Below are 15895 nucleotides of genomic sequence, written 5' to 3'. Positions count from 1 at the left end.
GCTTTATGGTCTGTTTGACTCTAAATGGACCATAATTTACTAAATGAACATCATGCTGTATTGAAGAAGACTTGAAACTAGAGATTGAGACCATAAACTCATGTTTACAATGTTTACTGAGGTAATAAATCAAGAGAGAAGTAGAGTCATTTTCTCATAGACTTCTATACAACCAGAGGAGTCGCCCCCTGGTGGACACTAGAGACACGTCTGTGCATTGTGTGTATCATGTGTATTTTGTGTGTGTATTGTGTGTACTGTGTGTATTGTGTGTGTATTCTGACCTGGGAGTCTCGGTTGCAGTGCTCCGAGGTGAGCATGAGCCCGGGCAGGTTGCTGGGCAGGTCCAGCCGTCTGAAGTACCAGACCAGGTTCCAGTAGATGATGGGATGATGGTCCACCACGTCGGCCTCCGTGATCACCGGGTCGCCCTCATTCTCCAGCAGACTCTCCAGCTCCTTCCACAGCACCAGCGGGCTCAGGTAGGGCACCGTCACCGGCTCGGGGTTGTGGAGCCGCCACTCCACGCTCAGCGGGTCCTGGGCGGACGAGACAGAGACAGAGAAGAGGTGATGGTTTGAGAGTTTACTGATCTACTGTTGAGCTTTAAGAAATATGTTCTTTACTCTCTTGATCTTCACTGTAATATAAAAGTCCTGCTCCTCTATAGAAACAGATCAATCATGACTAGAAGTAGAGAGAACTAGAACATGTCTTTAGTGCAGAATAACACAGTTACAATGACATGAATTACAAGTTGGATTTCTCTGATAATTTATTTTTCAAAAATGGGAAAACACTGGAATCTATACATCAAACATTTCTCCAAGTGTCCACACGTGTGACCAATGATGGAAATAAATGGAGGCTCCACGTGTTTTGTATATTGAACTATTCACATGTTTCCAGCCTCTCCTCTCCTCTCTCCTCTCTGCTCTGTGTTCACTTCCTGAAGTTCAGTCAAAGTTTCTCCTCTCTTGTTGTCACATGACTGTTGGTCTCAGATGAATCAATCATGACTTCATAGTTTCACTGAGGAGCTCACAACTTAATGTTTTTACTAGTGCTGGGCAACGATTACAATTTTTAATTGCATTGTTATGCGCAAAATTCAATAATGAATTCAAAAGTAGTGTATTGCGCACTTTTATTTTAAAAGTACTGCTATATGAACAAAAGTGCTTATACATATTCCAAACAAAAACACTTTAAAAACTCAAAAAAAATAATTTAAATGAATCATTTCTTTTTTGCTTTTTTTGGTATTTTGGTCAGACACATATGCAACGCTGATTACCGTAATATGTGTGGTATTTGTTATAAATGTACGTTGGTACATAGAGGCTCATAAGACGCTGTACATGGAGGGACTTAGGACCCAGGGGAATGTAGGTGAAGGAAACAGGAAGAGACGGAAGACACGCCACACAAACAGCTGCTCACCGCTCGCTGCCGGCCGGTTCTTGTGTTAAAAATGTCCGCTTAATAATAAAAGAAACTGCGTTAACGCGCGATTAAATAATTGTTGGCGTTAATTAATGAATGCGTTAACGCGATAATAACACGTTAACTTGCCCAGCACTAGTTTTTACACAATCTGTGTTCAAGGACCCTGGGCCATGATAAACGGTGTAGTTTTGTTGATTGTTTAAAGAAAACATGCTTTTCAATCCCGCCAGCAGGTTTTGTGGTTCAGAGGGTTAAATCCAATCCTTTGCATTTGATCGGGCCGCTAATCTAAACTTCCAGTTTCTGCTGATTTCTTCTCTTACGATTCAACTCTTTCAGTTGTCAGTCTGGTTGAACCATCGGACAGCGTTTTGTTCTCCACGTACTAAACTAAAGAACATTTATTAGTAAAGAGACTTGCTAAAGATAAAAGCATCAGTTCAGACATAAAGAGTCGTCTGACTGTAACGAATCAAGCTCTTTTGGCAGATTACTAATTTCTAAACGGCAGTTTATCTGCTCGCCAAAACATTGAGCAAAATTTGCCTTTTTATTGTACAGCAGATTTTTGCTGGTGGAGAAAGAAATGAAACGTTTTCTATTGCTTTAACAGAGAAGTGTCACCGTGAAAGACAGCATTGAATGATGTAAACACTCTTTTAACATGAGAGGGTTTCAGTGTCATCATACCGCGGTCTCGTTCAGGCGGCTGGGCAGGCTGCCTGACGTCGGCACACAGCGGTTGAGCAGCGGCGCCTCGTCCAGAGGACCGAAGGCGCTGACGCTGCGAGCCATCGGCGCTCCGGGGGACGGAGACCCCTGCCGGCGCTCCGAGGGGATGCTGAACCCTGGAGCTCTGGTAGATCCAGTCCTGTGAGGATTGTCACGACTTATTCATAGTTTTTAATACCCAAGATCCTCCTCATTGTTAGTGGTTGGTTCATTGTTTAAAAAGAAAAACATTTAGTGAAATCTTAATGAGTGCCTTCATCATTTCAAGTGTTAATTGTAAAAAGAAATGTAATCTTTTCTTTTCTTTTGCTCGTTAACACAAACACACAACTCAGTCACAACAAATCATTAACAATTAACAAATCATGAGAAGCTGCGACTTTGTTTTAGAATAAAAGGGTTTTCAGTCTGCAGAACAGTGAGTGAAGATAAAATAAATAAATCCAGATGTTTCAGGCCTCAAGTGAGCTGTTTTCTAGTTGTATTGAATCCTTCATGCTGCCTTCAAACTCAGTAGAGATTCACACCTACAAACTCAAAATCAGGTGTTAGTTTAAAAGCTAATTCGTTAACTCAAAACAAAGACAGAAGTTTTAAATGAAAGAAAACATTTAGAAATCACATCAAAAAAATGTTTAAGGAATCCATTTTCTGCATTTCATTCGATTTGCCAGGGACACAAAAAAACATTTAAAACCAAAATATTTAAATAGGTCATCTGAAAGTAGAGATGTTGATGAATGAATGACGGCGTCTTCTTGTTTACCTGATTGATCTACAAGTTATTAAATGATAAAGCAAACCAAACAGAAGAATGAGTGATTTCAGGACCAGCATGTAAATACCTTCCACTCCCCGAACACTCGTGGACAGCAAGCACAGGGGAGGGAGGGAAGACGGCCGTCGTGGGACACGGGGTGGACAAGGTGGACGTCCCCGTGTCCAGACCTGTGGAGGCCGAGTACGACGAGGTCATGGCCTCGTCCACCGATGGGCTGCCCTTCAGGAAAAGCCTGCGGAGGAGAGGAGAGAGGGAGGAATCGTACAGAAGGGGTCGAAGATTAACAACCGAGGCAAATACATCTTATTCAGTTTAAAAGCCTCATTTTAACAAACGGGAAACATGAACTAGAATCATTCACTCTCAGAGATTTCTGTTTCTGTCCGCCGGATGAGCCTAATGCTGCATTCGTGTGTTATAGGAATAATCAGAAAAATGAGTTCCAGACTCAAAATCCAAAAAGTCTGAAGAAAATGTTGATTCATGATGACGTGATATTATGCAGAAACATGACAAAAAGTAAATGTCAATGGAAGGAAACATTTTGCATATGATCCAGAAACACAGACACTCAATAACCCGTCACACAGCGGGAGAGTCGTGGTCTACCTGCCGGGTCCTCTCATGTCCCTGATCTCCACGTTAAGGAAGGGCAGGAAGGGGTTCCCACAGAAGGGACAGGTGGTGTTCAGGTTGGAGTCGTCCGCCGTCCAGCCGGCCATGATCTCCTCGTCGTACACGAGGGAGTCGCACGTCTTACAGCGAGAACAGCTGGAGATCAGCAGCTGGAAATATATATATATATAGAGTGAGAGAGAGAGAGAGAGAGAGAATAAAGAATAAAGATCAAGAGTTTTAATAATAACCTGGTTAAAAATAAACTAATTCTCAGTAATATTCTGCAACGACCACCTCTGTCGTTTTGATTTCCTTTTTTATCTTAAAGGGATAATTGTATGAGGTTCTTCTCATCAGTCAGAGTTCTACTACAGTAGAGTTTATAGAAACAGACAAATCAATGTTCTGCTGTGGACGTATTTTAGACTCCTAAAATAATCGCTATCAGTTTAAGTTTTAAGCTTTATTTAGAATATTTTCTCCTCTTTACTTGGTGTTTAAAAGCATTTTGTAAATCAAACCCATCATTTCTGCTTTCCTGACTGTTGCATCCAGTCTTCAACTAGTGCGACTCTACTTGTCCTCCGTGTAGTTTTACCTCCATGGCGTAGTTGTTGAAGATGCTGGTGCTGCTGGTGTAGCGGGACGAGCCAAGGTCCGACTTGTCTGGCAGAGGGAAGCCGGGAGGAGAGAGGACGCATCCTGCAGGAGGAAGATGGGAGTTATGTTTATGTTGTTTTGGCTTTTCAATAAATTATTTAATAGACTGTTTCTGTCTTTCTGTCTCATTGTTTGTCATTAAGCGTAATGGTCAAGAATGAATATTGAATCGAGAGAGAGAGTCATTTTGTTTGGAAAAATCAGTCACAAAGTAAAACGTATTTTGGGTAATTTGGTCAAATTAATGAACTATCAAGAAGTAGGAGAGTCAAAAGACTCATTGCACTGCATTGGAAAGGTACAGATTAGTGGTACGTTGATGGGAAAGGCCGCCACGAACAGTGTGCCAAATACGGTGGGTCTTAGGGGGCCGAGACCCCTTTATTGACAGTTCAGATCCCCTGAAAACCTCAATAGCAAACTGTGTGGGGGTCTCTAAAAAGACATCTATGAGATAATTATTTGTCACTTGTAATTGACACCAAAACGTATTTTAAAATGTATAATTATTCAAATTGTTTAAACATTTATTCACAAATATGAATAGTGAGAGATGATTGATTTTCTGTTACTGACACAAACAGGTGGAGTGAGGAGAGTCTGTCTTCACGTCTGTTTGTGGATCTGAAGCCTTTGGACAAGTTTGATCTGGTGTCTCTCGTGAGTATTTACTTCAATATACTTTTCTTTTTATTGTTGTTAGTCTTCCATCACATAACCTTTGTTAGTATTTTCTAGTATGATCTCTCTACGTCATGTGTCCACCCTGGATACAAATGGTGAAGAGAAACTAACAAGGAGGCTGTTATTATAATGTTTCTTCCTCTCTTCCGTTACCAGGGAGCAGAGATGTCGGTCTCCCCAGGCTGGAGCCTCCAGAGGGGCTGTCCAGTCTGCTGCGGAGGGGGCTGCGTCTGGGGCTCCTGCGGGGCCCCACGGGGCCGTTCCTCTGCGGAGAGATCATGGAGCCCTCGGACTCCCCGCAGTCCTCCTCGTCCAGCAGGGAGGAGCGGTCCGGATCTCCGACACCGAGGGAGGACACGCTGAGGCGGTCGCTGTGACCGTCCTGGATGAACGGAGGAGAGCCGGCGGGTTAATGTCGCCACAAACACACAAGGGTCTAATCCTAAAACTATAGCACTCACACTAACGGTGGATCAGCAGAGGAACATGAGGAACAATAACATGTTTAAGACATTCTAAGGTGAACAAGACTTCATCTTCCTAAATTCTCCACTCAAATGCATCTAGTCAATGACCTCAATCACTTAAGTCTAGAAACCGAATATACAAACTCTGCAAAGCTACATTAGAATACGACATTCAGCAAACTGCTCAGCTGAAGAGTTCATGTTCATGTTGCCAGAGCCACATTTTAAGCACTGAGTCACCACAGGACAAAAGGTCTGACAACATTGCACATTTTGTACATGCCGTCAGTTGATGGACTTTGGAAACAGAAACACTCAGAGAGCAGATATAGTTGGTCAACGGAGGCTTTTAAACAGGAACGAATGACCTCACTGACACTCAGAAAGCCACAAGATGGAGTCGCCCCCTGATGGACACTTGAGAGAATGCAGCTTTAACACATGAAGCATCGGCTTCACTCGACAGATCCGGAGTTTGCCGTCTCTTTAACACTAGGTCACTATAGCTCTAAACACACATGACTACTGTAACTGGTCCTCATGTGATTTAGAAATCAGTTAAAATTCAGTTAACCCTGTCTGGTCTCTGTACCTTGGTGGGCGTGGTGTATGTGGCGAGACGGGAGTACCAGCGGCTTGCCTTCTCTGCCACGCCCTTCCCAGCGGAGACCATGCTGGTTTTGAACACGTCGAGCGTTGGTGTGAGCAGGGTGTCCAGAGCGAAGGAGGAGGAGGAGGACGAAGGCGACGCCAGGCTACCTCGGTCCGCCCGGTCCCTGCAGGGGCTGGGTCGGGGGCTGGCGCTGGGCGTGGTGCTGGAGCTGCGGCAGGAGGGCGAGGACAGCAGACGCTGGCGTGGGACGGGCCGGGAGGGCGAGGGCGGGTGGAAGGTGCGTGAGCGCGTTACTCCAGAGGCCCTGAGGGGGGAGCCGTGGGGCAGGCTGGCTCTGCGGGGGGCCGAGAGCGAGGACGGGTGGAGGAGGAGCGGGCCGGTCAGGTCCTGCAGGTCCAGACTGGGCGTGCGGCTGCTCAGCGGGCTGCCCATGTGGTTCATGTAGAGCTCGATCTCCCGGGCCAGGTGTCTGCGGGCGCTCGGCGTGCCGACCTCGTCCTCCTCTGGGTACTGGTCCTCATTTGGCTCCTTTGTCTGAGACTCCGCCGCCAGCAGGGACAGCGGGTCGTAGCCCGCCTGTATGTCTGTGCGCTTCACGGAGCTCACGCCGCCGTAGCTGACGCTGCGCTCCACAGCTTTCTTATGAGATCTGTTGGAGCTGTGAGAGCCGATGCTCGCCCCCGTGGTGGGTTTGTCTAAATCCAGATCCTCCAAATCAAAAATGGCATCTGCGTTACTTCTGTCCTCGTCGCTGGAGTCCTGTCCCTCCTCGTCCTCCTCGTCCTCCTCGTTGTAATCCAACCCGCCCAGAGCCAGCGAGCGAGGCCTCTTACTGAAGTTGACGCCGGAGAGAATCTTCACGTCTGCGCCGAGGTGTCCCGCGATCTTATCCGGGTCGGTCTCCCCCTGGCTCATGCCCAGGCCGAGGACGGTGGTGCCGCTGCCACAGCTGCCCACCGTGTCGCCGCTCAGCCGCCGGCACCTCGCGGCCTGCCGGTCCAGAGCCGAGCCGCTGCCCACCACGTCCTCCAGAGCACTCTTGTGTCTCCTCAGCAAACTGTTGGTGTGGACCTCACCAATTTCATCCAGGGAGGAGGTGAAGAGGAGACCTGCAACATGGCCTGAGAGAGAGAGAGAGAGACAGAGAGAGAGAGAGAGAAGAAGAAGAAGAAGAAGGGACATGTTTTGGGTTCAAGAAGTAAAAGTCACGTTCATTTTCTGCATCGATGTAGCAGAAAGCAAAAAGCAAATTAGCTGCGTTTAAATCAACTGCTTTGTAGCAAATGAACTCGGCTACAGCACATCAGAAGTTGGTTGATGTGGACAACAGATGGCTGTGATCTGACAATAAAAACAGAAAAGAAGAAGAAGTAGAGGTTGTGAACCCGAAACAAAAAGTCTGCTTGTTCATCGAACCATCGACGAGAGAAAAATGAGGTCTTCAGGAACAATTGTTTTCAAAGTTTAATTGTTCTTTCACGTCAGCTTGTATCGGACATGTTTAATGCTGTCCAGACACAAAGACAATAAAGATATATACCAGAGAAGACGTGTGAGCCATGTGAGTTAAATGCTCAAGCGAGCGTAAAAAGTTTTTTGACGCTTCCATGCAGCTTTTCTAATGCAATACTTCAAAATGAGCATAAAATTACATGAACGGAAACACGGCTACAGTTTGTTGACTTACTGTTGGAGCACTTCTAGGCTCAGATGGACATTTACTCTCCTGATTAACAATATCAGGGTTTTTATAAAATGTAAATCCTGTGTACATCAGAAACAACCAATCAGTAAGCTTGAAATTGTGTTGCACGGGTTGCACGGTATTGAAATAATAAAAACTGATGGCGTCTAGTTGTTTTGAAGGGCTATTATACCTGCGCTGGCGGAGCTCTTGGGTTTGCAGGATGAGTCGTTGCACGGAAAGCTGCGTACGATGCCGCGAGGTTTGAAGGAGGAATGAACCTCCACGTCCAGCAGAGGGAGGCAGTCTTTACTCCCCTTGGTGCTCTCCGTCTCCGACACTGAAACACAGAAATTATAATTCAAAATAAGTCTGTTTTTTTTAAAAGTACGCCTGCAGCTTCAAACACGTCTTTGGTTTACAAGTGAAAATATCACCATGAAACTTCCCCAGTTGACTATTCACAGTAAGACTATTACTTTTTGTGTTACAAGTTTTCTGAATGTTTATGTTTGAATATTCAAATGAGGAATTATCTTGTTAAATATCATTTTATTGACATATTAGAGTCAAAGGTTTTACAGAGAGGATTTATGATATCTCTTTGTATCACTCCATCAATCAGACAAACTCCTCTGTGTTAACCTTCAGAACATAGAGAGGAATGAACGTGTAAAGTTTGGTGTATGTAAGAGCTGCTGAAGTGGAGATTTCTGGATCAGAGTCTGAGAACAAACTCATTTAGAGAAAACGTCCTTTAAAGAGACGTTTAGTTCAATTACAGACATTTAGAAGACTCTACAGGTGAATAGGGTCAAAACATGAACTCATAGATATCACCATGAAACTTCACCACTTCATTGCTCACATTAAGAGGAGTATTTATTGTGTTACAAGTTTTCTGAAATGTTATGTTTAAATATGTAAATGAGGCATTATGTAATGATAACTTTTGGTTAATTTAGGAGAAACAAACAAGGTAGTAAAATAAACAGCTGAATGTGTATTTTGGATGTTTTCTTTCCTCTAGTCTGAAAGAAGACTGATCAGTGCATGAAAACCGAGGATTTTTTTGGATGAGTTCTCCTTAAAAAGAAATACGCTGAAGGATAACACACGACTGAAAAGCTTTGATGTTGAGAAACCTCAGAGAATGAATCGTCTCTGGAGGAGAAAGATCAAGGCGGAGGAAGAGGAAGTCCCGCGCGGCTGCGAGGAGAACTTGAGGAGAATCTTTTTTTTTTCAGGAGGTACAGTAGACAGAAATATGAGGTGCTATCAGAACAGACGGAATACTGACGGGAGCTGCAGTCGCTCTCCTTCTTGTCGTCTTTGTCGGCGGCGTCCTGAGCACCAGGGTCTCCTCTCCGAACCTCCTCTTTGGACAGCGAGTTATATCCCAAATCTGACTGATCCCCTAAACAGAGAGAACACAGACAGAGTCTCTAGATATTAAACCACAGGATTACAGAAATATGCGACACAAATCATGGAAAAACTACGCAGAGGAACACGACAACTTCTCTCAGAGTAGCTGAACTTTAACAACACCGTATGTGAAACCTCTCCTATTACGGTCTTCTGTTTTCACCGTATCTACAGAAAACCACAGAAAAAGCCTTTTACACAGGTACACTGAGGTAGAAACATACTTCTTCCCTTTCATCTCCTCAGTTGTGGGAGAGGAGGAAGCAGCTGAGCTCTGCTGGATAAAAAGAATCCTCCTCGGGCCATGCAGAGATCTACAGTTACTGTGAGTTTCACAGCTGCTAATGAATTTAACTGTTAAGCCTTGATAACTCCAGGCCGACTCTTCTATCTGTCTGCGAAACTTCCTGACCATTTGTTCCATTCTTTCATCTTCCCCTCAAACCTTCGTCTCTAAACACAGCATGCATACAGAGTAGAGATGCACCGATACCAGAACCACAGTGTTCGTTTTGTGAGCTGAAACTGTGACCAAATGTGTTCGTCAGCGACCAAAGATGAGACGATGACGAGACGGCGACTTCAGTGACGATATCAAACAAAAAAAGACAAGACTAGTTTATTTATTCTATCTTCCTCATTTTCATCCCCTTCCACCTCCTCTTCCTCTCTCTCTCCGTCTCAAACACATAAATATGTCGCTCGGTCCTTTAATGCATAAAGTTGGCGGTTTTACGGGTCGGTTTTGGGTTCCGGTGGTTATTTAAAATCATATTTTTCGGCCCTCATAAAGGGCCGAGTGTGAGAGATCGTAAACACGCTTTTCAACTTATCAGTAACAAAAAAAAAACGTTGTAGTTAGTCTTTTGCCCCACATTTAAACCCTTAATCCTTTAACTCAGAGAATGATTGAATAGTTCCCAGTGAATTTTATTTATGGTATCAAATCCCTACAAAGCTGCATTCTTAATCATTCAATCTGTGTTTTCCATCAGATAAATAAGATCAAATCTTACAGTAACTGAAATAAGTTTGACTTGGCTGCGCTAGACTTACTGAAATATTCAATACAATCTGATGAAAAACTTAAGAAACAGCTGACACAATTAAGAGGGAAAACATTTTGACTACAAGTTGGCTAAAATCTTCTGACTTTTCGGCGACGAAAACATTTTGAGTCGTCGTCGATTAAAACTATGAAGGATGAAAATGACTAAACTGTGACTCAAAAGGATCTTCTGTTAAAGACTAAGAGACTGATGCTGATCGGATATCGGACACCATTATTTTAATAAATAACAAATCAGTACATTTATATCTATGTGTTCATTTGCTACATTTTGTTTTAAAGAGTAAGGAATGTAATGTCAGTCTCTTCCTCACAGCTGATTGATTAAACACGGTGCTCGATAACTCGGCCGATACCCAAAGCCCGGGTATCGGTATCGGGACTGAGAAAGTCGGATCGGTGCATCCCTCGTATGGATGCCGAGGAGCCGTCTCCGTGATTAAAAAAGCATTTCCATAATCAGAAAGAGAACGTGCCTCTGGGTAATTACTGGCCATAGTTGACAATGACACATCACTCTGTGGTGAAGCGAGAGAACAGAGAGGAGCAGCAGACTGTGCCGTGTAGAGAGACACAAACACCGTGGAAGACAGAAAAAGAAAAGCGTGATGTGAAAGAGGACAGAAAACGTTGCAGCTCAGGTGAGATGAGACGGATAAATGAGACAAGACATGCAGACTGACAGGAAGAGGATTACCTGGGTGGAGGGTGGCATCTCTGAGCTCAGAGCCCCCCCGGTGTGGGTGGACCACCGGGGCCCCGCCGCCCACGCCGCAGCCCCCACGGCCGACTGCATGCAAGGGCAACACAGGCAGGGCCAGAGTGAAGGGCAGGGTTAGGGACAGAGCACAGCAGACACCACACAAGGGAGGGACATGGATGGACGACGGGGATGATGGGAGAAAAAAAACAGAGAAGAGGAAGTGGGGAAAACGAGGAAGAGGCCGGTCGGTGAGTGAAGGAAGGAAGGAGGATACAAAAACAAAATGTCATTGAGAGAGAAGATGTAGAACAAGATGGCCTGTGACAGACTGAGTGAAGGAGCAGGCTGAGAGTACCTGTGCTAGATCTATCGTCAGCGGGGTCTACTCGGGCGGACTCGGTGGCGAAGGGGCCCAGGTTAGTGTCGGCAGAGATTTCCAGGCTGCCGTGACTCACGGCGTCCAGGTCGCTGCCATCTGCCCAAAGACAACAAGGCGTTATAAACGGACGCCGGGCGCCATGTCGGCTTTTAAAAATAATTATTTTCATCTTTAAGCGTCGACGATTTGATGACAAGAACAAGTCCAAATGAGTTCTACGGTGTTTTTATGAAGAAACAGCATGTCGATGGTCTCTTGCTTCTGTGGATTGATTTAAATCCGGTTGAGGCAGCGTAAGAGAAATGGCCGTTTAAAAGATTCAAAATACTTTTGCAAAAAGCATAATTCATGAGACAAATGTCTTCAAAGTGCATAATAGTAATAATAAATTCCAGTCGCCAGCATTAAACAATGAAAGTACCACTTTTATTTACGGGTCATATTGTTTCTGATCACTTTACTAGAAAGGAGCTGAAGTGTAACTCTAAACACTTTAGAACATTTACGTGTAAATTGGTTCTAATTAGAGGAAAAACAAAGACTGACTGGTTGTTTCACTTCCAGTTCATTAGTTTCTTAAACTCCGAAAATTAACTAGACAGTGTTTTAGTCTCGTGCACAGCCGGTGAGATCAACGTGCATGAAATGTGAAACTTGCTACACGTCATTGAATATATTTGGTGAATTAAGTTTCCAATAATAAATTAACATTAATTTGGGTTTAAAAAGAGTTTAGCTGTTCTTTAAAGAAAATCCCTCTCAAACTCAGCACAATTAATATGATGAATAATGTGTGGGATGGGAGTGGAGTTATGGTGTGTTCACACTGAACAGGAACACAATTAAATACAAAGTCAATGCAGAAGACGCAAAATCTGCGTCTTTCATGCATTCATGTGACGTGAAATATTTCAACTAAAGCGAGAAATTCGCGAGACGCTGTGTCACGAAAGCCTTTCAGCGATGAGATTGTCCTCCTGTTGTCACTGACGTTCTTGAATTAGAAATAGCACATTATATGTATAGATACGCTGGGGAAAAAAATTCATTGAGTAACTGTTTGTTTATTCCTTATCGCTCACCGAGACGTACGTATATATACACAGCTACAATGTTAGCGTAGCATAGCACCGATAGAGCTGAACTCCATTCTGAAAACAAGCATTTTAAAAGTTGTTTGCTTTTCATCTTTTCACAAATCGGCATCATTTCGTCATCCTTTCTATCAGTTTATTAAATCACAGCATATCTGTTTGGGTTCATGCCGCTGCAGTAAACCAGCCGCTACACAGTGAATACAGCTCGGTAAAATGGCGGCTTGTGTCTCTTAGTGGTGTGTTGAGATGAGTGTGTTTCACAGGAACATTGGTCTCTTTCAAACTGTTTAGGAACAAAGCGCTTACGACTGGTAACAGGGGGATCTCTAAAAAACAGGGGTTAGCAGGGACTGGGGTTAGCATGCTGGCATGCATGGGGATGCTGAGATAGTTCAATAGTTTTACCTTTTCAGCTCTGCTGGCCTTTTATTACAACTGACATATTTGAATTCAAGACATGGAGTTCTGAGTTTGAGAAACATTGGATGTGATGGTAAAGTAGGATCTTGCATTGTTCAATTTGTCCTCCAAGTCGTTGATGTATTTGGATTGTACCAGTCTAACTGATATATTTAACATAGGTTCTTCTTCTTGGATAAAGACCATTCACTTGTATTGTGTCAGTTATTTTGTATGTCATCTTTTTGTTCCCCTACACCATTAAAACTGTCTACATGTACCAGCTTTAATACACCTGAACGTGTCACAGAAACCTTTCCGAGCTACGAAAAATAAACACAATTTTAAGTTATCATGGCTTTTATAACGATGGATGTTGAAAGTGGTCCTTCATATTTAATTTGCGGGATCACTGCTGGTCCTCAGACGTGCCAAGTGTTCTCAGTTACCTGACAGAGGACTCTGGGTAAGCGGAGCGTGTCGTCGTAGCGCCTGCTTGAACTGCGCTACGCCCAGAACGACGTTCCTCAGCTTCATCCACAGGAAGTACCCTCCTCTGGTGCTGGAGGGCCACGTGCTCTCCAACACCGCCTGGACACCAGGAAGAGGAGGAGGAGGAAACGGAAACGGAAACATATTAGGATAAGATGATAAGATGATAAGATCATTATAAGACATTCATTCCTGGGACAAATGACTGCAGTAGTAGTGAAGGAAACATGATGCTATGTGACTCACGTTGAATTTCATTTTTAATAAATAAAATCAAGAGGAATTTGGACAATGTATTATAATTTTAAAACATACAAAACACAATTATTATTCTCTCCGCAAAACAACCAGATTCCAGTCAGAAAACAGTACATTTACCTCGCTGATCATCATTATATATAACACAGTAAAACATAACAGAAACTAAAGAAAGTCTTGTGAGAAGATGTGAGAAGAAACAGTCGTTGTTTGCTCTCCTCAAAGTTACAAGACTCCATTGACAGATGATCATTCAAACACAGAAGCAAAAGTAAAAAAGAAAGAAGTAACCACAAGAAACAACACAAAACTACAGAAAGGTAAACTGTGTTATCTACAGGCCGAAGTAAAGAAGTCTATCCTCTATTAACAGGTTCCCTGTGTTTAAAACAGCTGCATATATGCACAGATGTTGGTGTATAAGGGATATAAATAAATCTCTGAGCACTGTGAGAATACTAAGTGCAGCTCTTACATCATCCGTTCACTTTCTACTCAACATGAAGTGAGTGAACAAAAACCGACCCATTCCCCGTTCCATATTAAAAAATCATCTTTGAATTAATTTTTCATCAAAGGCGTTGGATGCAGTGGTGCACAGTCGCTCTCAGCATCACAAAAGGAAGAGCAGAGGCTCTGCAGCTGTTGGTGGCCAAGTCACGTTCCACAGTCTCTGTCTGCTCCTAGTATACACTTCAGGAGTCCACTGAACACAAACACCATTCTGGGGAGACAAGGGACTGTCCTGCTACCGGTGATGTACAGTGTTTGAGAGAGTGTAGCTGTTACTTCAGTCATTAGGAAAATGCACCGATTCACTGTCTTGCAGAGACTTAGATTAGAAGGTTGATATCGCTCTCATATCTGTTAAATATGAAGCTACAGCTAGGAGGTGGTTAGCTTAGCTTAGCATAAAGACTGGAAACGGGGGGGGGGGGGGGGGGGGGGGGGGGCAGCTAGCCTTTATCTTTGCAAAACTAACATAATGTCTTTGGTTTTATCTGCACTAAAACAAAGTATAAAACATGTGAACATGTCTGGTTTTACAGGGTGTTGATAACAGCCTTTTTAATAAATGTTAGGTTATGTTATCTTATTGGAGGTTTGTCTGAAATAAAAAATACTAAAAACTCTTTAGGTGTACGTCAGTTTTTTCCTCATCAAACCTTCATTTTACGCAGTGGATAGTATCTGACATGAGAAATACGTTGGTTTGGTTTCTTTTAACTGGAAGATGAATACCTCTCTCATATCTGTCGGTCACATATGAAGCTATAGCCGGGACATTAGCTTAGCTTAGCATAAAGACTAGAGACAGAACATTTCTAGTTCTGAAGCTCACATTATATGTTGTTTTTACGGCTGTCCTCGAGGAGAATTCCTTATTCGACTAACGTACGATTTGTTGATTTAATGACAGATCAGTAAAAATGAGTTTCTCCACAAAGAATCACACAGAAGCAGCACTTTAAATCTATGAACAGGGAGCAAGTATATGTAAGCTGCAAATGGCACAGATCACTTCAGCTTCTACATTGGAGCATCACAGTAGTTTTGATCTTCTGCTCAGTTTCAGGAGGACTTTAGTTCTGCTTATTTCTGATTTAGCCGTTTCTTCCTCACTTATTTCACTTCTATTTTAAAGCTAACACCAAAAATATGAAGTCCTCTGACATAAAGAATAGATAAGTGCTTATGCACAGACAGAAAACCTCTCCTCCTCCTCAGACTTCAAAGACCTAAATAAGCATGAAAGGAGCAGAATCCTGTGCAGCTGTAGCAGCAGCTGTTGGTGTGAGTGGAGGAATGAGCCACCTTGTGCCTCCCAGCCTTCTATTTCTAAGACTAAATAAGATCCTCTGAGGCGTCAAAACACAACGGGGGAACCTTTCTGTTCTGCAGCCTCGTCTCCCACATCAGCCCACTCATTGTTTTACTCCCTGGGTTGCCAGATCAGGCTGCAGAGATAACAGAGCCACGATTCACCCAAGGAAGATCACACAGTGTACAACCTTGAAGGGGGGGCGGGGGGGGGCATAGAGTCTGCAGAGACGTTGCTGTGATGAAGCACCAACCAGAGAGGAGCAACTGAGCACAGTGGTGTCATCATGTGGATGCATGTATTTATGTGGCTATTGTGAATCACGAATAAACACTCAACTGCAATCAGTCTGCTCTATAATAATATAATATAATATAATAATATATAATATATTGTGCGGCTTAATGAGGTGTTTTTATGCAGAGCGTGTCTTTTCATCCATCACAGCTGATGGAAAAGGGAGAATCTGTGGGATTTGGGCGGCTGTGGCACAGAAGGAAGAGTCGGTCGCCTTCTTATCGGAAGATCGGCAACTCAATCCCTGGCTCCTCTGGTTTGCT

At 43.6% G+C, this 15895-nt stretch overlaps 1 protein-coding gene across 1 annotated transcript in view; it reads right to left on the bottom strand.

Moving 5' to 3' along the window:
- The window catches only part of LOC306698129 (C-myc promoter-binding protein-like), a 64032-nt gene that overhangs the window by 4191 nt on the left and 43946 nt on the right, over positions 1-15895 (bottom strand). The window contains exons 19-30 of the mRNA XM_079162308.1: positions 13213-13354; positions 11244-11363; positions 10883-10975; positions 8989-9105; positions 7882-8028; positions 5984-7125; positions 5078-5306; positions 4179-4282; positions 3572-3747; positions 3027-3194; positions 2140-2320; positions 285-539 (exon numbers count right to left, since the gene is read on the bottom strand). Coding sequence (XP_079018434.1) covers positions 285-539; positions 2140-2320; positions 3027-3194; positions 3572-3747; positions 4179-4282; positions 5078-5306; positions 5984-7125; positions 7882-8028; positions 8989-9105; positions 10883-10975; positions 11244-11363; positions 13213-13354 — 2874 coding nt within the window. The remainder of the gene's footprint in view (positions 1-284; positions 540-2139; positions 2321-3026; positions 3195-3571; positions 3748-4178; positions 4283-5077; positions 5307-5983; positions 7126-7881; positions 8029-8988; positions 9106-10882; positions 10976-11243; positions 11364-13212; positions 13355-15895) is intronic.

Source organism: Pholis gunnellus, assembly GCF_910591455.1.
Source record: "Pholis gunnellus genome assembly, chromosome: 1".
Taxonomy (NCBI): Eukaryota; Metazoa; Chordata; class Actinopteri; order Perciformes; family Pholidae; genus Pholis; species Pholis gunnellus.
Note: the sequence above shows the minus strand (reverse complement) of the source record. Positions and strands in the feature narration are given on the sequence as shown.